This window comes from Lissotriton helveticus, chromosome 4_1, assembly GCF_964261635.1.
Source record: "Lissotriton helveticus chromosome 4_1, aLisHel1.1, whole genome shotgun sequence".
NCBI lineage: Eukaryota > Metazoa > Chordata > Amphibia > Caudata > Salamandridae > Lissotriton > Lissotriton helveticus.
Genome location: NC_136063.1, coordinates 1370068313 through 1370092253, shown reverse-complemented (window position 1 = coordinate 1370092253; position 23941 = coordinate 1370068313). Strand labels below are relative to the sequence as shown.

At 38.9% G+C, this 23941-nt stretch overlaps 1 protein-coding gene across 1 annotated transcript in view; it reads left to right on the top strand.

The window, feature by feature from the left end:
* Window positions 1–23941, top strand: part of MRS2 (magnesium transporter MRS2) — a 168747-nt gene that overhangs the window by 105890 nt on the left and 38916 nt on the right. The window contains exon 8 of the mRNA XM_078687927.1: window positions 3152–3304. Coding sequence (XP_078544053.1) covers window positions 3152–3304 — 153 coding nt within the window. The remainder of the gene's footprint in view (window positions 1–3151; window positions 3305–23941) is intronic.

Genomic DNA, 23941 nt, shown 5'->3' with positions numbered 1-23941 from the left:
CTCTCTTTAGAAGGTTATGAGAAGTGAAATCTTTTCTTTGTCATAATTTGCTGACACCAAGGCAAATATATTGCTTCTTCTTTGTGTAGAACACAAGATACAAGCAAGATGGCAGGATATAATAAAAAAAGAAACAGCCCTTCAGTGTGTAATTAGTGCTCAGTCACCCAAAAATGGTGCTCTGCATGCATGACTATCCATGAATGCATGATGAATGCCTTCTGGAAGCAGATGCCAGTGGTGATATTTTGAGGGGAAGTATTGCCTTCAGTATAAAGAATGCTAAAAGGTTCTTAAATTCCTAACCAGCCTCTCGCCTAAAACAGGTTCTGCTCTTTGCACTTGAAAGAAAAGCATGGATTTTATTTGTTTAAAAAAAGCAGTGATTCAAATATTTGTAATAGGCAACCCACCAAGCTTCTCTTGATAAAAAATGTGTATTTGCTTTAGAAATCAACACAGTTTAATCAAGACAAAATAATAAAATACCTAATTTATAAATTCAGAAATAAAGGATATTTACTAAAGTGTCTCAAAACCAAAAATGAGTCAGATGAAGTCAGTAGGAAGCTGAATGAATGTACAGTTATTTACAGCAAAAGGCCATTCTTGAAACAGTATGTAAAGGTCACTAGGACAAAACAGAGGGTGTAGATCTTCCCTGGAAAGTGTCATGAGTATGGCTTCTTCCCACCAATGGAAAATTACTTAGGGGAGGTTAAAAAAGAGCTGACCCAGACTAACCATTGACCTCAAATTCTGTTAGGTGGATTCTCGTGCTACCTACAATATGCTAGTAATCCAAAGAGTTGTTATGATGTTTAAAACCCCACCACTGGGATACATCAATCAAGAATTATTCTCACCAATGCTGCAACTATTATCTGGCAGTTGAATAGCCCTATTGAGGAGTTGTGAAAAAAGCTCCCTGGGCAGGACAATGGCTGTGGGTGTGGGGAGATGTTTCATTTCCTCTGGCTAGAATATTATTTTTACAGGTTATAGAATATTATTTTGGCTGTGCCCCGGAACTTGAATAACTTCACAGGCCTACCTTTTCACAGGCAAATGTTAGCAAATACCTGAGTGGTGCCCTTCTTTGTTCCCCCAATCCCAGTGCAAGACGTGGTCTAGAGTGACCATAGAGGAGGGAGTTGCTCATTTCCCTGGCCACAAGTCTTTGGTGGGCACAAAGATTCTGTACAGGGGAAGAACGTTTTTGCCATTTAGGATCTAGGCAGAGATGGGTACTGTGGAATGTTCTGCTGTTCCCCTGGGAACTTACCTCCTGTTCAAGCTACAAGAGGCCTTTCCTGTAACTTCACAGTGGACCAGTGGTACTTGACCTGGACTGAACCCTACTGTGTGCCTCTGACACTCTGGGAGTCTCTTAAGTGCTCCCACCCTGATGTCCATGGGTGGGGGCGTTTAGAGGTGTACTTACTTGGTGGATTGGGATAAAAGTCAGAAGGTAAAATCTTTGACCAGGATGAACCTGGCTGATGTATCTGACGCAAGCTCCATTGCAGTCTGTTACCTGATTAAGCTGTTGTTTTGTGTGTGGAGCTATTAGTACTTTGTGAAAGCATCTACCACGGAGTATATGATTTGATGTGTTTACTGTTATTGTACGGTTTTGTTGTATGGTATGATGTTCAACCATTTATATTGCTCTGCTGCTTTTTGCCCAGGTTCACCCTATACAAATACTACAAACATACATACTTGCATACATACCTGAAATGCACAAGTAACCCCTGTCTGCTAGTCTAGAATACGTGGATTACATACATTTGTAATTGTTCTAGATGTATTTTCAGATACTGTATGTTATGTAATGTGCAATGGTATGTTCAAGAACATATTTACCTTTGGAAAAAGTGTAGAATGGGGGAGAAGTTAAGATTAATTCTGTGTGGTGGAGTGGGAGATTCGGTTAAGGTAGTACCTTAACTTGTGAATTTCTTTTATTTGTATCGTTTGTACCTCAGCCGCTATCGACGCGCCTGGCAAACTTAACTCACTTTAACTGTTGTTTTTTAAAGACTTTGGCTATTATACACACAGCTTGCTTGCTGTGAGAGCTTCTTTTTCATGGGGGGGGGGGGGGGGAAGGTTAACGCTTGCGAACATCACAAAGCTATTTTTAAAAAATGTAATTGGTGTTGCAGATTTCATATTGAGTCATGTATGTGTTAGAAGCTGATAACACTCATGATGTTTTGCCTATAATATGTCAAAAGTCTTTTTCAGCTGGATTTGTTGGACACATCTTTTGAGTATACGCTGTTTAAACCAATATAATGTGCTGTAGTTCTTTGTGTGATAAGTGTAGCAGTTAGGCTAAACAGGTGGTGCACATCTCTCCTGCTCACTTTGTTGATGTGTTTCGTTTGCGAATATTGAAGTATTCTTGTTTACAGTAGTTGTGACACTTGGAACTGACATGAGCTCTGCTGATGCCGAGGATGTCCATGTGCTTACTTTATTGTTAGAGAACATTACAATATATTTTTGTGTTAAAAGGTGTAACTATCACGCCAGGGCATGGTTTTCTCCATGCATGTTTTCCACATACGTTTGATTGTGACGAATTAAACTATTTTTTACAAATGCAGTGAACACAATTTTTTTTAAATAGATGTTAAAAACGCACATGGTGAATCTTGAAACTCCACATTCACCTAGTCTCTGCTTTATAGACTTTGCGACCAATTACATGTTATTCATTAACATTTTTGGACATAAACAGTGCTGTTGCATGTGCACAAGATGTTTATTTCCCTTAATTAGTATCTACTCTAAAAAGCTGGATGAAAGCTAACCAAACAAAGAAAAATCCAAGTGGCTTTTGCATTGCTTGCACAGTCCCTATTTTGAGACCTTCATTATAATGTGATTACCAATCGGCTCCATATTTGACTCTGAAGTCCAAATTCTGAAGACCATTTGCCCTAAGTTTCTTGCAAATTGGTCAAGAGATGCAAAAGTTATCAAGGGGACAAAATGTAATTTAATGTTTCCATCAGTTCCAGTTATACTTCTGAAAGGTGTGAAAGCATGTGAAAGAGACCAATCCTCTTTAGGTAATGTATTATTCATGTTTTAAGCGAAATATTGAAAATTGCTGCTGTGAATTCTTTGTTTATAGTGAGGAGAACATTTCTGGCATCGACCATGCAGAGGAAATGGAACTGCTGTTAGAGAATTATTACAGAGAAGCAGAAGATCTTGCCAATTCTGCCCGGGAACTGAGAGTGTTAATCGATGATTCTGAAAGTGTCATCTTCATCAACCTGGACAGGTTAGCTTTTTGTCACACATCTGCAGGCCCACCTCTAATCCCTATAAAACTCCGTTTTTTTTTTCTTTCTGAAGGGCATGACAGAAATGTCTGTCTGAGGTTTAAAGTGAACTGTGCGTGCTAAATGTGTGTTATATGAACTTTATAAAACATGTCTTTACATTGAATACACTGTGGCTTGTGCCCAACACATTATTTACTATTGAGTTGCTTGTTCTGAATTTCATATACATTGAATTCTAGCAGAACATGTTTGGACACTTGACAGTGGAATTATCCAAAACAGATAATCTCTAAAGTACTGTGAATACGAATTCTCTTTAAAAGATGAATTTGTAGAGTTCTAGGGGAAAACCTAGTTTTACTGGAATGTATCCCTCCACATGGTGTACTGCGATGCTAAGTCTTTTGTCACGCCCTCTTTGTATTCTTCACTACAATTTCCAGCTCTAGCGTTTGTGCATATAATTTGGCTTTGGACAAAGTTTGCATTCATTTAAATAGTTATTTTTGTAGAATGGAAGCTGTTGTCTTGTCTCTGTATTTTAGAAACTTGAATGGATCGAACAGGCAACTGCAATGGTAAATAAGTTAGTAAGTACATTTATTATGCATGATTATTAAAACCCTTTGCAAATACATGCCATTCTAGACATTCTTAAACTTGGATTAAGCAGGGTATTTGAAAGAAATAAAATGAAGAGAAAAAGTGTATTATGAGCCATTAGAGTTAAAAGTTCAAATTATAAAATGCTTATCGACTACGGGAAAAGAAAAATTCAACAGCTTCCATTAAAAAGTTCTTATTATAAAAAGTAGAGCTCTTATGCTTCATGAAGGCAGGGCTGTGATGTTCACTATTCAGAGCAGACCCTTATATTAATGTATTTTGCTAATGTGTCCTGTGAACCAGTGAAGGCTGCGAGGATCTTCTGAATAAAGTGACAGTGCATTAATTGTATACATAAGCAGTGCAATTTCGCAATATCAGTTAGACTTTTAAAACATTCTGTTAGTGTCTTTTGTTAATGTGTCCTGTAAACCGGTGAAGGCTGCTATGATCTTCTGAGTAAAGGGACAATGCAGCAATTTCATACATAAGTAGTGCAATACCGCTATGTTAGTTACAAAAATGATGGATTTAAATATGCGTAGTGAGTGCTAGTCGCTGGTGCCAGGCTTTCATAGGCTTGTAATGCCAAGGTCCGATACAATTGTAGGCAGATGGGTCTTCGACAGTTTATCAGATATTGCATTTAATCAGTCAGTCAGTCAAATACACTTTATTCGATTTGTTAAAATCATAAAAGGCATAAAATTTACATACATGCATAAAAAACAAGCAATTAATAAATTTACAAACTCAGTGCAAGGCCCTTGTATACAGATACGCTGCAGTTAGTAAAGATAAAATCAGCATAGAAAATACAGTTGATTAAGATGATACATTAAGTGGCACATGTTTTGTCTTGATTCTAATTGTCGCCACTAGAAAATTGGTCACGCAATAAATGATGCGGGTGTTACTCAACAACTGGAGGTAAGTCAATGCGGACCTGACCTGAATAAAGCCGGCCTCTCTCATAATTGGAAACAGATATTTTTTCTGTATGCCCGCGTAAAACCCGCAAAACATAATGAAATGCATGGTATCTTGTTGGGAAAATTTATCGCAGTTACAAGGTGGGCCCCCTTCTGGTTTAGCCCATGATTGGTAGTTACCCAGGGAAAAATGGATCAGATTGAATCTAAATTTAGTCAATAAAAATATGTGAAAGGGTTTGGTTACAATTTTAAGATATGACTCGAGTGAGGGGGAAATTATTAACATGAAGTGCAGTCTAACTGTTGGTTTCACAAATTCCTGCTCCTCACGAGCCAATCTAGCCCTATCTAGAAAATGATTCTTGATTCAGTTAACATCCTCCCTCCTAATGCTAGATGGTGACAGAAAGAGTTCCGGGCGTCCTAACTGAGTAAAGGCATTTCTCAGATATTCCAACCAGGGTATTTTTTTTGCGTAATCCAGTGCCATGACATCAGTCAGGATAGCGTGGTTCAGAGTTAATTCTGGATTGAGCCATGTTTTTGCCCAGAATGTTAGTGGGGCCAGTTTCAGCCTATCTGTAATGTAGTCCAGGCCCACCTCAGAATGGATCGAAAAGGTGGGGGTGGACTTGGGAACGGACAAAAGGTATCTCAAAAACCTGTTTTCCACTCTTTGGATCTTATCTTGAGATACATAACCCCACAGGGATGAGCCAAAAGTGGTGATTGGGATACATTTGCTGTTATAGACTTTTAAGAGAGCCTCCATGGGCCTGGCCCCTAGCCTTTTTGAAAAACCCACAAGGGCTGACGTGGATCGAGCCACAGATATGCTCTTAGCCTTAATTTGGGGGGCCCACGACCCCCTCTCATCAAAAAGGACCCCCAAATAAGGAAAAGCTGCAACCCTGGAAACCACCTCGCCCTTGCAAACAAAGGTTTTAGATTTGGACTTACTTCTATGGTGGCCAACCACCATCGAATGGGATTTTTTAGCATTAATCTTTAAATCTAGCCGATCCATAAAAGCCCCAAATAGGTCCAACAGTCTCTGGAGTCCGATGCCGGTACGCGCTAATAATATCACGTCGTCCGCGTATAGGAGAGCCGGTATTTTAGCATCTCCTACACGCGGAACGTCCGCCCCCGCTGCCTCTAGATACTTTCCCAAGCCATTAATATAAATGATGAAGAGACGGAGGCCAAAATGCAGCCCTGGTGCACTCCTTTCTCTGATTTAAAACGACTCGTACACCTACCCTCCCTGGTGACCCTGCATTTAATCTATTGGATCAGTTTAGTGAGATTGTTCTCCTGTTTTCCCATTGCAAGGTGGCAGTTAAGCCAGTCTCCTTTCTACTATGTTGAGAAATTTTGTGAAGCTAAAGTTTAGTTGTGTGGCAGCTGGGTCAAAGCAGGCCAGCACCGCCTACAAGTTTGAAGGCCTTTTTGATTGAAAAGAGAGCTGATCATTGAACTCTATCTTTTGCAGGTACATATTATGTGCGAACGGTCTTCTCTTCCAGTTCCACATAGGCGGCAAGTGGTTACTCCTAAATTCCGTTTCCCCAGAGGTAGATGAGGTAGGATAGCTTATATGCCCAACCAATATCTTAAGATTTGCTCCTTCACTAGTAAGTTACACCATGCGCTCAGACATAGTTTGCGTAGTACAAACCAGCCATGTGATCTTTTCACCAGCACAGACTTATCTTCTTTATTGAAATCGCCATAGTCACTTTGGAGACTATTTTTTTTTAAGCTGGTGTGGGTTGCTGGAATCTCCCAAATGGCGTTCATGCCAAGTTGCGTTGAGGAGGCTTGAAGACGCTGTGGCTGGTGATCTTTGCAAGAGAGTCAATTCAGCACAAAGATGCGAGTCTAATGTATTTTGCTCTGCTGCTTTGATCTTATGCAAGCTTTTTTATGAATGCTCCCAATCTGGCCAGGGTCTGCTTCTGCACACCCATTTCATTGCATTTGTTTGGGGGAGATGTAATTTGTGAGGTGTAAAATCGTTCTCTATACCTTGATGATGATGTCATCCAGGGTGACTGCATCTCTCCCTTGCATTGGCTCGCTCCCCTTTGTTAATGATGAGGGGTTTTGTTGTAGTACCTGGAGTAGAGGAGCTAAGGTAGGACCAACCACTGTCTTCTTCAAAGATCTCATGGCTGATGTTGCGGTAATGCCTTTATGTCTCAGCGCTTCCTTCTGTGGTTTGCAAGATCCTTTATTATCGAAAATGACTGAGATATTTGTTTTCTGCCACTGGTTCTAGGCAGTGCACATCGAGGAGCCATGTCAGTTTTCTCTTTTTGGTGTAATTTATTCCCATGATATTTGTTTTTTCCAAGTTAATTTGCAGAGTGTTCTCCTGTGAGTATTCATATGTGACATCCAATAAGTGCTGAAGTCCGATTGGAGTCCAACTTTCACAACTAGATCATCCACATAGAGAAGATTTGAAAGGGTCATCTTTCCCGATTTTTGGAGCATAGGACGTACAGCTGTTCAATCTCACGGACAGGTCACCCATAAAAAGATTAAACAAAGTGGGGGCAAGGACAGACCCTTGTTTTACCCTTTGCTGGTGATGATGTGCCTGGTGAGGTGGGCCCCCCAGCTCCCAGCATGACTTTTACCTAGGAGTCCATATTTATTAAAACTAACAGCTTTAGAAGGACTGGAAGAATGCCCCAATTGTGCAGCTTCTACCATAGTCTTGCTCAATCGACATGATCAAATGCTGAGCGATAACCAGTAAAGCAACAAAATAATGATTGGTTTGCTTCCTTTGCAGCATCTATTAATAGTGCTAGGGCCATGATGTTGGTGGTTGTTCCCATATGCTTGCAAAAGCTTGTTTGATTTATTGGTATAATGCACTTTGCTTTTCCCAAGATGTAAGTTCCTCCAAAATTTCCCCTGCACAATCTTTGGCGTCGTTGTCAGACAGTGCGACAAGGCAGTAGGTTTTTTGCCTTGCCTTTGTCTCCGTGTTTGTAGATAGGGGAAATTATTGAGCCCTTCCAAGATACAGGAATTGTTTAGTCCATCAGTACCTGTTTGAAGACTGGTACCATGGTTTTAGCCCAAAACCGGGTGTCTTGCTTGTACAGAATGTGGCGAAATCCCATTTGGGCCGGGCGCCTTCCAACCTCCCTTTAGCTTTTTGCCTCCTGACTTGTTGTAACCTAATGTTGAAATCGTCTTCCGCAGTAGTTAGAATCATTGCTGGCAAAGTAATACTAGATCAAGATGTTCCTCTAACGTTGGTATGAGTAGGTGCAACTTTTCCTAGCTTAGCGCGGGCCACTTTGTCTTTTTCTTGTTGCTCAGGCTGTTGAAGTGCTCATTAAGGAACTTTGCCCAAGATTCCTCATATAGATGGGAGTTTATTCCTTGGTGAGTCAGACGTTATAGTGTATTGATTGTCCGCAAGAACCGCACGCTGCTATTACTCTTTGTGTCTTGTATCAACTTTGACCGCAGGGATTCATTTTCTTGTCTCTTTGCAGTCTATTATCGCTTTCTTAGAGTGGCTTTAAGTTCTCTCAGTTCACACTGCAGATTGTGCTCTTGTGGGTTCCTGTGGAGTTTCCTTAGAGTTTGGTTTATGGAATACTTGAGTCTTTTGGTTTGAAAAATGTTGAGGTTTGGTGGGAGTCTTTTAGCCTGGGGTCCCTTTCTGGAAGCTATATTCGTGGCAGATGTATCACTAAGGGTGTTGGTGAAATTTTCTGATGTAGTTATGGGATTCCATGTAAGGTGGTGGTTCTGTTGTAGAAGAAATGTGGCCAATTCTAGTAGCTTCTCTGCAGACAAAGGATTACACTTAATCTGTCTAGTGTTGGTGGTGTATTCTGTGACAGTTTTTTCAGTTGAGAAAAGAAGTTTGATTGAGGCTTTGAAAGTTACTTCTTGGTCGTTTAAGTCAGAAACCCCCAGGCAGTAAGAATAATAATCCACATTTGTAAAGCGCACAATCACCCGTAAGGGTCTCTAGGCGCTGGGGGCCGTCAGGAAGATTAAGCAAGCTATTGCCCAGAGTCACATGGTGCTGGGCTAATCTGCCGACGGTGCCGGGGATCGAACCGTGATCCGCAGATTCCGGAGCCAGTCGCCCTAGCCGCGGCGCCACACCTCTTCCTAAAAGAGATTTTGTGAAACTAAGGCAGTGTTAAGAGCGTGTAATCGAAGATTGATGTGGTCGTTGCTGAGTGGAACATTGGTGCCAGCGGGTTATCTACCTGGAAACGACCATTCGAGGCCCTAAAATGAAGGCTCTGTTTTTCTCACAGAACATGGGTGCCTAGCCTAGTTTGTTTGCCTTGATGGTTTAGCCCCTGTTTTGGAATATTCCATTTCTCTGTTAGCGCACATAGCAAGTTGTCGTCCGTTGTGATGCTCAGTAGATGCAAGTAAAAACCCCTGCTAATAAGACGTTGCGGGCTGTTCTTCTAGGATCCTCAATCATTTGCTGGTCAATTGTTTGATGCCCTTAATTTTGTTCCTTGGATGTAGGTAGACATTAACGATCACCATAGGCCATTCGTCTTTATTGGTCCTAAATGTCGTTCTTATTGCTTGAATTTAATTTGGGGCTGTTACGTTTGCCTTCAGCGCTTTAGTGGGGCCCATTGTTGTTATTCATGTGTATGTTATCAGGCCGCCCATTTGATGGCCATATCTAGCTCCTTTCATCACCGGGACATGTTGTGTTATGAATCCAATTACTTTGACTCCCTGTGGGGCTCCAAAACACAGTGATGGTAGCAGCCCAAGTTTATCCAAGTTCAAACCTAAAGTGGCCGCTGGCAACGACACAGAAGTGTGGAGAACCACCATCCCCCACAATCAAAATGTAATTGACTGCCAGGCGGGAAAGCATAACAAATCGTTTCCTTTGTACAATAGAGGCCCAAATAGACGAGACACTGGTACAAACTCCAATACTGGATAGGGGCCATACAGAAAGGGTCAGCGGCCCTGTTCAGGGATTGTGGCCTTCAGCCACCAGCCCCTCGCTGACCTCCATAAGCGCCTCGCAGGACAAAATCACCAGAGAGCGGTTGTGGCAATAGAACAAGCTGGAACTTCAGATTGACCTGATACAATCACTGGCAACTCACCTGGCTAAACTAGGGACCAAACTATTTAGATTGGAGGACCAAATGAGGGTAGTAATGAAGGAAAAACCTTGCTCATGCTCCCCTGATATAGAAAACCTAAGCATTCTACCTAACATATTAGGCACCTTAGTGGACACCGTAAAAGGCGAAGCACTAAGGGCTGGAGGCAGCGAATCAAGAACTGATCTTTAATACCCTTGATTCAAATACCCCATCTAATCTTACATCTGACCTCTCTGATGCAACAGCATCTACCAAACACTCTGCAGGGAAAGAATCTACACAAAGTTGGGTCACCTCCATACCATCATGAATCTAAATGAAACACAAGACTTCAGTAAACTTGTTTGCACCCATCCCCCCCTACAGATACTAAACCTATCAGGGAGAGCAAAAAAAGACTGAAGAAGCAGGCGAAGAAACAATGTTAGTCAAAATTGATTTCAGCGATGCTCTTCATATTCCTTGCAGGCAATGCACAGGAGGGATTCAATCCAACAAACCTTTTCCCCATAGTTGTGTAACCACCAAAGTCAACCAATCTGCCTCCAGTGCGATGGGCCAAAAAAGTAAATGAAGGACTGCCTACCCCAATACAACATAATGGCCTCACAGCGAAACTTTTCACCATAGAGGTCCCACAATTGGATGCATTAAGGGCACTAATTCCAGCCCCACATCCATGGGCCACTATTCGGACGAAGCGATTGGCGCGTGGTCTAACCGGTCGATTCCAGGAGTGCCGGTGTTCAGCCTAATGCTGCCTCTAGGAGCAGAGAGACGCGTTGTGGTCATGGCAATCAGTCGAACAGTAATTGTCTAGATTCAACCACTAGGCTTTCACATGGGGGAGAGAACAGGGGTCCTTCTTTTAACCCAAATTCTGTCGTACCTCCATCGAATGACAGAAGGCAAGCACCACTACATATTAAGTATCCAGTGCCTTCTAACTTATGAGAGCGGGAGGAGGAATGGCATGATGGTTTGGAGCTGGTCTTCGTACCCACCTACTGTCCTAAAGGCCCTGTGATACTCTCAATAGAGGAAACCCTTCTGAAGTTGTTTGGCCACATTTTCTTACTGAATCACCCCACTTCAGACGTCCTTTCATGGGTGAGGTTTGATCCCCCCCAACCTGATGCTCAACCGGAGTAGGCACCACTACAATGTAGCCAAGAGAGGGCCACACTGATGCCGTTAAGGTGGAAATAAACACATTTTATGTATGGGGGGATTGGACTTCTAAAGCCTTTGCCATTGAAATACCCATACATTCTACTACAGCAGCCCCAAGACAAGCAACTACAAACGTCCTGAGCTTCACAACGGTGAATACACTGTATGGCTACTGCAGTGGACAAGAAAACATCCTCCCTAACAACTCTATGTACACACAACTAGAAGGAGGTCCACTGACACGAATCAACCAGCATACATCGTGAGTGGGTATATCATCCTTAGCCCTGAGACAGACCACCGACACCAGCCCCTTCGAACAAATGTCACATCTAGTATTACAATAGCAACATTGAATGTAGCCGGCCTGAAAAGCACAAGAGCTGGCAAGAAAGCCAGTAACAGCCTATCTGGAGACAAATTATATCATGTGCCTTCAAGAGACCTGGGCCCTCTCCCCGATGGTTTTGCCCAGTTTCTATGAAATCTTTAAGCTGGTGCTTTGACAAAGCCTCTACGGGCATCCTTCAGGAGGACTATTTTTCTACATCAAACTTAAGGCTACTTCAGTCAGTCTCGGCTCAACAAGGGGTACAGATAGTCTACATCACAGGCATGAAAATTAAATAAAAAACAAAGCTTGATACTCATCAACTGCTACCTCAACAATCCGAAGAAAGCCAAGACTACTATGGCATTCTTTCTGGACTACCCACGAAACGAAAACATGTTTGTAGGAGACTTAAATATGCGCTGACTGGGGAATACCACTGAAATCTTCTCTCAGTCTAAAGAGGGGGATCTTATGAAAGACTTCTTGGCAACCCACAAACTGACTTAGTCTCAACAGCAGATTGAGGCACAAGGAATTCAGCGGCCGTTTCCCCCAACTTGCAATGGAATCTCGAAAATTGATTACCTTTTTATCAGAGCATTTAGCAGGCCAGCTCATAGATTTCAAAATAGATAACAAAACAGTAACCAACCACAACAACCCACTAACGTTCACTTTAGATTTAACATCTCACATAACTGATAGAATGCAATCACGTTGGCTCCTCAACTGGGGAGGAACTTGTGAACCTAGTGAGGAGAATTAAGTGAAGACAGTAACACGTTCCAGCGGTCACTGCCTGGCCAGGCATGTAGGATGCCAAGTCAATCAAAAAATGCTCAGAATCTGTGCACCAAGAGTGGGTGCAACTTCTTAGAAGACCTTTGTAATCATCTGGTTGGTGATCCAGCGGCCTATAGAAAATATATCATAAACAACGCTACCCAACTTTATAACCTATAAACAAAATTCTATACTAAATATGGACCCATTTATAAACCTGACATATTTTGGGCCTACTGAATCAGGTGGTCAGATAAAATCTATATACACATTATCTACACACTATATACATTTTATACATTTGTGGAAAGAATATTGTCATTAGAATAAAACTATACCATTTAAATGACCACCATAGGCGACGTGATCTAGCTAATAGTAACCTACACTTCTGAATAACTAAGACCAGCTTGTTTGTCAAAAGTAAGATTTTATTTACTAAATTATGGTATATAAGTTGATATTTTTATAAAAGAATTTTATTTGCAATAAAGCAAGCATGATTGTAAAGAAATATGAGAAAATACAATTTAAGCAAGTAAATCAATTTTAAAGTGAATATATAAAGTTTAGCATTTCTAAATTCTAATTCCCTAACTGAGCTAAATAGATAGAAATTAAAGTAAAGTTCTATGAGGATTCTTACGTGCTCCAAGTAAAGTCCGTCAGCACTTCACCCTCATCGGAAAGTCAGAAAGCAGCAGTCAGCCCATCCCTAAGGGCATGACTTTTTATACCTTTCTATGCTAACTAAACTACGCAAAGGAAAGTTTTCAGAAATCTTCGACATCCCATTGGCTGAGAGTGACAAGTGACATGTCACCCAGTTTTCAAAAAGTTCCATTAAATCACGTTTCATAGAGACCATTGTCCCTTCCACATGAAGCCAGAAGCTTCCTGAGTTTGCAACAAATGTATTAAGTCATTCTCGCAGCGTCCATTGACTTTCATTATACTTCCGCGGATGCCAAGTTAAGGACTGACAAAATGTTCACTTTCGACCTTGGCCATGTCCGACAGAATGATGACAGCATTAGTTTTTGCCTTGTGAACGCAGCTTTTGACGAATAATTTATTTCAGAATGGGCGTCTCGTGACTTTCTGCAGAATTATATGTCAGCTCTTTTCTGCGGCTCAAGTGACTAGGCCCAAAAGCAGGCAACTTATGATTTCTAATATAAAACAAACACAAGAAAAGTATTAATGTAAGAAATAATGTAGATTCTGTATCCACCCCAAGTTTTACTAATTAATTAACCCACCCGATTAATCAAAATGTTACCTAACCATTGCAAACAAATAAAGCAGCGTTTATATCTACCAGTCTCCGTTTTTCCATGAGACCCATATGCACCTAGAATAGTAAAAATGACATCACACAGACAAGGAAAAGCAAAACAAGCACATGCTTCTTTTAAGTCTGCAGCAGTTAGTAATGACAAAAACGAAAACAATAAATTATTTTATTATTTTGCACGAACAAAAAGATGCAACATTTATGCACGTTTATGAGCACACATGTTAGTCCCCCCACGTGTAAAGTTTAATCTAAGTTGTATTAGTACAACATATCACAAATCATTAATATTTTTATTCATGTTATGGAAATGTGACTTCGCGAGTTTAAACAAAATTTTGTTTTCTATCTCGCTCCATCAACTCCCTCATCTGGTGATTAACAAATCACCACACCAGCACTCAAAATTTTGGTAAATTAAATTTCTAAGAAATCGATTCAAATTCATTTGTATCAGTAAACCTAAAAGTCTGTTTCTGCATAATCTTTGCAATTAACATGACGCTCTCTATGTAACTCCTGCAATTCGATCTCCCTTTCTTCTTCTTTTCTGAGTTTATAGATTCTTTTCTTTTCTTTCAACTGTTTCTTTCTTTTATGTAACAAACAACCTAATTTGGTCAAAATAAAAATGAATACTATTATAATCAAAGGTGCCAGAATCTTGCCAAGAATTGAACTTCCGATATTATGAAACCAGTTTTTAATTGCTTGAAACCTTTTTGAAAGTTTCCCTGTAAAATCTTCTTCTTCTAAAGGAATTATCTCTGAATGCATTTGTGTAATATTCTTAATATACATTTCAATATTCTTACTTTCATCAGGTATATATGTACAGCAATGTTGAACATGTAAAATGCCACAGACTCCTCCCTCTTTTGCTAGGAGTATGTCTAAAGCAAGACGATCTTGAATTACCATGGATCTAATTGCAATAACTTCAACATTCACTAATTGAAATCCATCAGCTGTGTCAGTTGATAATCTATCCACTATAGTGGACAATTTTCTGATTCTCCCTGCATTTAGGGTTATACCAACAAAAGGTATTACAGCTTGAAAAATATCTCCCAGAATTTCAGTAAAAGTTTCTCTTTTAGCTCTATTTACATAATTATGAATTTTAAACAATCCTTCTGAATCTCTGTCAACATGAAACACTTTAGGAAAAACAATTCCCACATAACAAGTTCCATACCAATGGTCTGGAAGGTTGTAGTAGGCTTTGTCACCACAAACAAAATAAATCCCAGGAAAGATAGGATCCTTTCCACCTTTAAATCCCCAACCTCCCAAAATCTGATAAGTATCTTCACAGTTACTTGCACCTACAAAATAATTATCAAAAAGTGTATTATCTCTTCTAATGCAAAGTTTTCCACTAACAGGTTTGTCTATGTGAATTGCAATATTTTCAAGCATTTTGCCATTTAATTTCTCATCCTCTTTTTGCCAGAAGGCTGACTTAGTCTGCTTGACTAATTCATTCCTCTTATAAATTGCTCTTCTCTCTTCTACCATGTTCAAAAATTTCTTTCCTTCAGCACTTAATTTACATGTTAAATTATTCTTGTAAGCATACTCGTATGTGAGTTCATTAGTAACAAGGAAAAATTCTCTCATTTGTTTTGCTTTCTTATGCTTATTTAAAGCGTTATCAATCTTAATATTAGCAAAAATTTCATCATAATTTGAATAGTAATACTCTAAACGTCCAGTTTGATAAAAATAAACTAGTTAATACACTACATGTTACAGCATAAGTGAGAGGAAGCATATTATATGTTACTCCCTCAGAAACAGAAGCAGGTAATTTAACACAGACATAGCAGTCTTTTGCATCCATTACCTTAACATATTCACTTAATAGCTTTGTGAAAGTATTACTTGAAAAATCTCCTATTGATTTATCTTGATGTATGATAGGCTGATGATCAATAACTTTTGTAGACGCACTATGTTTAGTTTGACTAACCAGAGCTTTGTTTGTTAAATTAACTTTGTGTAATTCTCTATTCATTTCTAAAGGAATAATCACAGCTAGAACCAACCAGAGCAGAACTAAAATGAGCAGACATACCAGAGTCATCTTACAGCATATTTTAAAAACAGAACACTTTGAAGTACTCTCCTTAACATAAGGCATTCTTGGTTAATTTTAGCCTCAAAAATTAAAAATAAATTTTAAAATTCTATATAAATTCTAAATTTATATTTACACCCCCCTTTTAAAATTTCTTTTTCTTTTTCTTTTAAAACCCTAAACAAGATTTCTTCGACCTTATGTCATACATAAGTTTTCTTCAACTAAACAGTTTTTCTTCGACCTTGTGTCAACTAACAAATTTTCTTCAGCCTTTTGCCAATTTAATATTTTTGTATCTCAATCATTGTCACTAATTTCTTGGATTTCGTTTTCTTCTTCACTACTATCATATATGTCAATTACAGGTGGAATTACTAAGTAAGTCCACTCAGGAGACTTGTATTTTTGGTTTGGTCTTATTATTCTCTTCCCTTTTCTTGATATCACTTCAATTTTCCTTCCAACTCCAACTTCTTTTCCAGGACTCTTTTGACTACTGATTTCTTCAACTTGTTCTATTGGTTTCTTGATCAATCTGACTCTCAATCTTCCACCAGGCCAGTAGTCTGCTTTTCTCACGTACTTCTTCTTTGGTTCAGAATTATTTGATTCTGACTTCCAAGTCCTTTTCTTTCTGTTTTCACTTTCACCTTCCACGTCACTTTCTTCAGTTTCGTAGTCTGAAATTTCAATTGACTCAGGAACTTCTCTATTCGGCAATTTCACTCCTTCAGGAACTTCACTTTGTCTTCCATCACTGGTACTCGGTAATTCGTTCTCCTCCTCTTCCTCAATTACCTCTAACTTCCCAGATTTCGGATATTTGTTCCTTACTTCAGAGCTTGTTCTCTGCCTTTCGATACTCTCCTGGTCTGAAACTTCTTTTGGTTCAGCTTCTTTGTCTTCAATAGAGACAACCGAATCCTCAGTTATCTTTCCTTTTAACAGATTCTCTTCACCTTCAGAATCTATTTCAATTATTTCCAAGTCTTTTCTTGTCAGATTTCCATTCACTGGCACAGTTTCCAGATGTCGACTTTCTTGTCGATCTTCAGAATCTGGAATTATTTCACCTTCTGTTTTGTCTTCTGCTTCAGAATCAGAATCATCTGTGGTATCACTTTCAATATCAGAACTCTCAGGAGTTGGTACTGGAATAGTATGACTAGGATGTATCCAACGTTTCAATCCTCTGCACTTTACAGCATTAGTAGTGATCAAGATTATCTGCCTAGGTTTTTGCCATCTAGGAGCTAGACAATTCCTTCTCCGATGTACTTTCGTTCTGACCCAATCGCCAGGTCTCAGATCATGAGTCAAAACCTTTTCATTTGATTGAGCTTCAGTTCCCACCTGATTAGACACAGAAGTTACCATATCAGATAACCTTTTACAGTAATCCAAAATTGCACTGTCATTTATGCTCAACAGTTTACCTACAGGTACAAAAGCTTGCCTCATAACTCTTCCCATCAAAATTTCATGAGGACTCAAACCTGTCTTTTTATCTGGTGTACTTCTTAATGACATCAAAACAAGTGGAAGAGCATCTGTCCACTTAATACCTGTTTCAAGACACATTTTTCCAATTCTGTTTTTGATTGTTCCATTTATTTGTTCAACTACTCCTGATGCCTCTGGTCTGTATGCACAGTGTATTTTCTGCTCAATGCTCAAAGCTTCGCAAATTAATTTCATCAGTTTGTTATCAAAATGGCTTCCTCCATCACTCTCAATAGTGACTGGAAAACCGTACCTTGGGATGATTTCTCTTAGCATTAGTTTTGCTACTGTAATTGAATCACAATGTCGTGTAGGGAAAGCCTCTACCCACCTTGAGAATAAGCATACAATTACAAGTACATATTTCAAACAATTGTGTAAGGGCATTTCAATGAAATCCATTTGTAACCTGGTAAAGGGACCACCTTCTCGACCAATTATTCCTGTCCCCACCACTGATTTTCTGTTTGGATTCATTTGTTGGCATGACAAACACCTTTGACAAAAAGATTCAGCAATAGTTCTAAACTTGGTATTGAACCATGTTTCTCTGAAAAGTCTGACCATAGAATCTCTTCCTAGATGTGCTGGACCATGATATAATCTGGCCATGTCAGCAATCAAACAATTTGGTAAGACTACTCTGCCATCTTTGTAAATCCACACTCCATCTTCTTCACGTGGTCTACAATCTGATCTTAACCATAAGTCTTTTTCATCATCTTCTGCTTCGTTTTGTAAATCTCTAATCTCATGCCATGTTTCTACAACAGTTGTTAGCATTAATGAATTTGAATCAGTTTCTTTACTCCTCTCCCGATTGTATGAATAATTTTTCCTTGCGCAGTACTTTGCTGTTTCATCTGCGAAGGCATTTCCCTTGGAAATATAATCAGTTCCTCTAGTGTGCGCTGCACATTTAACAATGGCGATTTCTTTTGGTAATTGTATTGCTTCAATTAATCTTCTAATGAAAACTGCATTTTTAATTGGTGATCCTGTTGATGTCATGTATCCTCTCTGTGACCAGAGTTGTCCATAATCATGCACAACTCCGTACCCATACTGACTATCAGTAATGATGGTAACTCTTATATCCTTTGATATTTCACATGCACGAATTAAAGCAATCAATTCAGCCACTTGTGCTGAACGAACTCCTTCAAGACATGATGCTTCTTCAACATCTACGACTGTACAAACTGAGTATGAAGCTTTCAAGACACCTCCTTCGGATCTTAAGCATGAGCCATCTACAAAGTAGACAAAATCCGATTCAGACAAAGGTCTGTCTTTGATGTCTTTTCTTGGTTTTGTGCAGAATTCCATGACATCTAAACATTCATGTTCTGTTTCAATGTCATCAACAATTTCAGAATCAGGCAGTAATGTAGAAGGATTCAGATTCAAACATCTTGAAATCGAAACATTATCTGCTCCTAGTATGATTTTCTCATACTTTGTCAATCTGCTACTTGTTAGATGTTGAGTCTTACCTCTTGTCAGTAATATTTCAACTGAATGAGGCACAAAAACCTGTACAGGAAATCCCATAATGATTCCTTCACTTTGTTCAAGGCTGATACTTGTAGCTGCAACTGCTTTCAAACAACCTGGTAATGCTTTTGCAATTGGATCAAGAACTGCAGAGAAGTATGCAATAGGTTTCTTTAAATTTCCATGTCTCTGAATTAACACAGATAATGCACATCCTTCTCTCTCACTGCAATACAGTTCAAAATCTTTCTCATAATTTGGCATGCCTAAAGCAGGAGCTTGGCATAAGCTCTTTTTCAGGTTCTCAAAAGATTCCATCTCAGCATCATTTAGAATAATTGGATCTTTTACATCTGACTTTGTCAGTCTTTGTAGTGGTTTTGCAATTACTGAAAATCCACTTATCCATTGTCGACAGTAACCTACCATTCCCAAGAACATTCTGACTTGTCTTTGTGTTCTTGGTGGTAACATTGCTTGAATCATTTTTATTCTCTCTATTGTTACTTGTCTTTTTCCTTTTGCAATTCTGTGACCAAGATATTTTACTTCTTGTTTGCAAAACTGTAGTTTTGCTGGGGACACCTTATGTCCTTCTTCTGCAAGGCGATTTAACAGGATTATTGAGTCTGTTACACAATTTTCTCTTGTCTTTGCAGCTATTAACAAATCATCAATATACTGCACTAACGTAGACCTACCTGGTAAATCTAGGTCTTCTAATGATCTTTTTAATAGTTCGTTAAATATTGAAGGACTTTCTGTATAGCCCTGAGGGATTCTTGACCATCCGAGGGTCTTACCTTGGAATCTGAAAGCAAATATTTCATAACTGTCTGGATGTAAGGGAACAGTAAAGAATGCATTGCAAAGGTCGATGACTGTATACCATTCAGCATCATGTGGAATCTGAAATAGAATTACTGCTGGATTTGGAACCACAGGACAACATGGAACGACAATTTGATTAACCTTTCTCAAATCTTGTACGATTCTAAATGTTCCGTTAGACTTTTTAACTCCCATAATCGGTGAATTACAAGAGCTACTCTTCATTTCCTTTAATACACCTTGCTTGATTAATTTTTCAATTATAGGTGTAATACCTTCAATTGTTTCTGTTTTCATCTTATATTGTGGAGTGTTTGGAAATTCTATTCCCTGTTTCAATGTAATTTTTACTGGATCTACGTTTTTCATCAGACCCATCTCATTTCCAGTAAAATCCCATATTTCAGATTTCACTGTTTCTTTGAGTTCTTCAGGTAGATCTTTTTCTTCAAATGCAGGAAACAATTTTGTTTCTTCTGCTTCTATCATCATCATTGTCATTTTGTATAAACCATCTTCCTCCATTGTTTGTAATTCAACTCCATCAGGAGAACAATATATTCTACAATTCATTTTACATAGGATGTCTCTGCCTAACAGATTTACTGGACTACTATTACAAACCACAAATCTGTGTTTATCTCTGTAGTTTCCAATTTCAACTGGTACTGGATCAGTTAAGTCAGTTTTAATTTGTTGATTACTTACTCCGACAACTTGGATGGTATCCCCAGAGAGAGGTAGGTTTTCAATTTCCACTGATCTAACAGTAGAACGGGTAGCACCAGTGTCCACTAGAAAAGTGATGTCTACATCATTAACTTTCCCGTTTACATAAGGACCAGACTGGTCAACCTCGAGAGTGGCTCCAACGACACACTCTTCCTCCTCTCTCGGGCACCGTCAGCAATAATCATCAGAATCGCTGTCTTGACTTTCTGTTAATAAGAATTGTTGTGAAGCATTTTGCATTTGAACCCTTTGCTGCTTTTGCTGTTTTTGTGGTTTTATTACCTGTTCACTTCCCTGAAATCCCACGTTTGGATTATATTTTTGAACTCCCCCACAATTCGGAAAAGGTGGTTGTGGCAATTGGTCTTGACGATTATTCACCTGTTGTTGTTGCTGTTGCTGTAATTGTCGCTGAATATTAAATTCGTTTAACCCCTGTTGCATCTGTAGCTGTCGCTGCAGGTCAACACCATTCTGCATCTGTGGATTCAATAAGGGATTCTTTAAGTTTTTAGGAGGATGAGGACACTCGTCCCTCCAATGTCCAATTTCGCCACAATTAAAACAAGGTAATCTTTGCTTCAGCTCTTCAATCTTTGGGCTAAATTTCTTTGGGAAATTATTACCTTTAAACTTTCCTTGTATCTGGTTTGTATTTCCAGTTTGAACAAAATTATTGTTCTTATTACCCATACTGGCAATCTGTTGCTCAGCCACTTTTACCTGAGCCCACATGGCTTTCTCCTTCAGCTTCTTCTGTTTTACTTCTATTTCATCACTGCAATATTTTGCTTTTCTCAGAATATCATCTACAGATAGTGATTGCCATCCGACAATACTAGTTCTGATCATTTCTCCAATTTCAGGTTTTAGTCCATAAACAAATCTATAGACAAAATGACTCATGTCCTTTTCATCTAATTTTTCATAACCACTGTATTGTTTAAAGATTAACAGTAGTCTTTCATAAAAAGAATGAACTGATTCTTTTGTTTCCTGTTCTGTTCTTTCTATTTTAACCCAATCGACTTCTTTGGGTGGAATTTTGTTTTTCATCCAAACAATTACTTTTTCATAAAAATCCATTACAAGTGGATTTGGAGCACCTGTTTCTTTTATTCGTTCAGGTTCTGCTTTTGGCCAACTAATCGATATTTTGCATTCTGTCCAAAGATCAGATGGAACAACAATGTCAAAAAATCCATCTAAATCAATCCACAGAACTTTTGACACTTTGATGAATCTATCAACTTGCCTGTACCACTCAACTGGTTTTTCCCTCAATTTTGGAAAGTCATTTGTGAATAACAGAATGTCCTGTCTCGACCAAGGGATATGAACATATCCTCCACCTGCAACTTCTCTCATTGGAAATTGTTTTGACAATTTATCCAATCTTTCATCTTCCTTCTTTTTCGTCCATTTTACTCTCCATTTATTCAGTTCTCCTAGCCTTTTGATATAGACAATTAAATCTTTAATGTGAACTATTCTTCCCATTGAGTTCAAACTCTCAATGTCACTTTCTGAAAAGTCTAATCTGTAATGTTTTGCAAAATTCTTTTGTTTACTCACATCGATTTCAAGTTCTGCTGCTAGATCTTCTAGTTGATCATATTTATTTTTCGTTTTCCACTGAATGCTTTTGCAAATGAACAGTAGTTCATCATCCCGATAGTAATTTAAACTATCTGGACCAATTGTTCCAATTATCAATTCTTCGATATTCGCTTTTAATTTGGCCACATCAAGTTTTGGTGTGGTTACTCTGACTTCAGGACTCCCTATATCTGATACAGCACCCATTGGTGTTTTTGGAGATAAGTCCTCATTAAAGGTTAAATCAGGCATTCTCGATTTAGAAGTGTTTATTTCAGATAAATCTGAATAAAATTTTTCAGCAGATTTTTGAATTTCTGTGTTTAAAGGAATAGTTAATCCTGTTTTGTTTGTTTCCTTTTGATCAAATACAGGCTGAACAGGACCAATTGTTACTGGAACTGTCACAGCTTCCATGCCTTTTGTCATTCTTTTTATTAATTCTTCTTTAGATCTTAAATATTCATTATAATCAGCATCTTCAACATTTCTTGTCTCTCTTGTATAATCTTTTGGAGCTTCTCTTGCCCTTGGAGCCATTGTAAAATGTCTACCTTCATTTCGAACATTATCAAATTCTGATCTTCTAGGAGTTTCAATGATTTCACAATTATTTGGATAAAGTTTAGGAGCTTCATTAATTGGAGGTGCACTCGGTGAAGTTTCAGTAGAAACCACCGGAGTAGACCATGATCTAGGAGGTCTCAAAGGCTGATTCTTTCTAGCAGTTGTATATATTTCTTCCATAACTGCATCCTCAGATTCACTTTCCATAGATTTCCCTGTAGGAGTACCCATTACCATTTCATGAATTAAATACAATCCTTCACTCATGTTTCCCTGTCTCCACATTCTCAATCTATCTTCATGAGTTTCTCTTTTCCAAGATGGATTTTTAGAAGGTCTTTTAATTCCACTAGCTTCTCTTTGTAACTGATACATCTCGTCTTCCCACTCAACTAAAGCTTCAAATTGAGTTGGTCTCGGTTTTGGAACGAGAGCATTCATTTTCTCTCGTAAGTTTCTTAAGACTCTTACATTAAATGAACCTTCATCAGGCCAAGTTAAAACACCGTCATTTTTAGTATAACGTTTCCAACTGTCGAACCATAAGACAGTATGATATCCATATTCACCTTCCATGTACGCTGCAGGTGTTTTATACTTATGAAGTAGTTTACCACCTCGCGTTTCGATTTTCTTGTCAGGTGAAAATAAATTCTTGAATTTCTGAAATAATGTTGACTTTTTCTCAACATGTTTAAAATGATAACTCATTTTTAAGAGTTAAATCTAATTCACAAAATCGTTCGGAAAATATTTCCGGGATGTTCCGTACAACAACCAATCCGTGCGCGAAACACACCAACAAGCCAATGACAGTTGAGCTACGTCACTTTTCTGCTCAACCAATAAATTTAGAGATTTTCTGAAGGACCAATCAGCTCACTGGCCGTCAGAGACTCAAGAGCCAATCAGAATATAGCTTGTGACGTAGGTCACCCAATCCCAGCGCGGCTCTGTGACGTACACAGCAGCTGCGGTTTCTCGTTTCTCACTCCTAGCGCTTACCCCTCCTTCACAAAATCTTTTCACAGCGCCATTTTAAGAACACTTTTCAGTGTAAATTAATTCTTAACAATGACTATAAAGACAACATCTGTTCGTTTCACTATTTAGGATAGTTTACATACATTCAAGTATCCACACTTCGGAATAGACGGCGCTATTCACACTAAGGATAATATTCAATTGTCAGTAGAGTAACCTTACCCCACCCTTCTAACACGTATAATTATGAACTCGCTTTGCTCTGAACCCACCGCGAAGTGAAAGTTCTAAGAGTTCCACTTGAACATAAAATACAATTCAAACTCGCACTTTCACGCTGAAAATTCCCTAATTTCAAACACACATGAAATCCGTACAGGACTCTCACCTGTTTATAGAAATCATGCACCGTTAGCAAAATAACGACTTTATCCGTACAGGGCTCTCACCTGTTTATAGATATGAAACATGTACCCGTACAGGACTCTAACCTGTTTATAGATAATCATGTACCGACGTTAATTTACCCTTCACTCAAGCTCGGATATAACTAATACTTTCATCA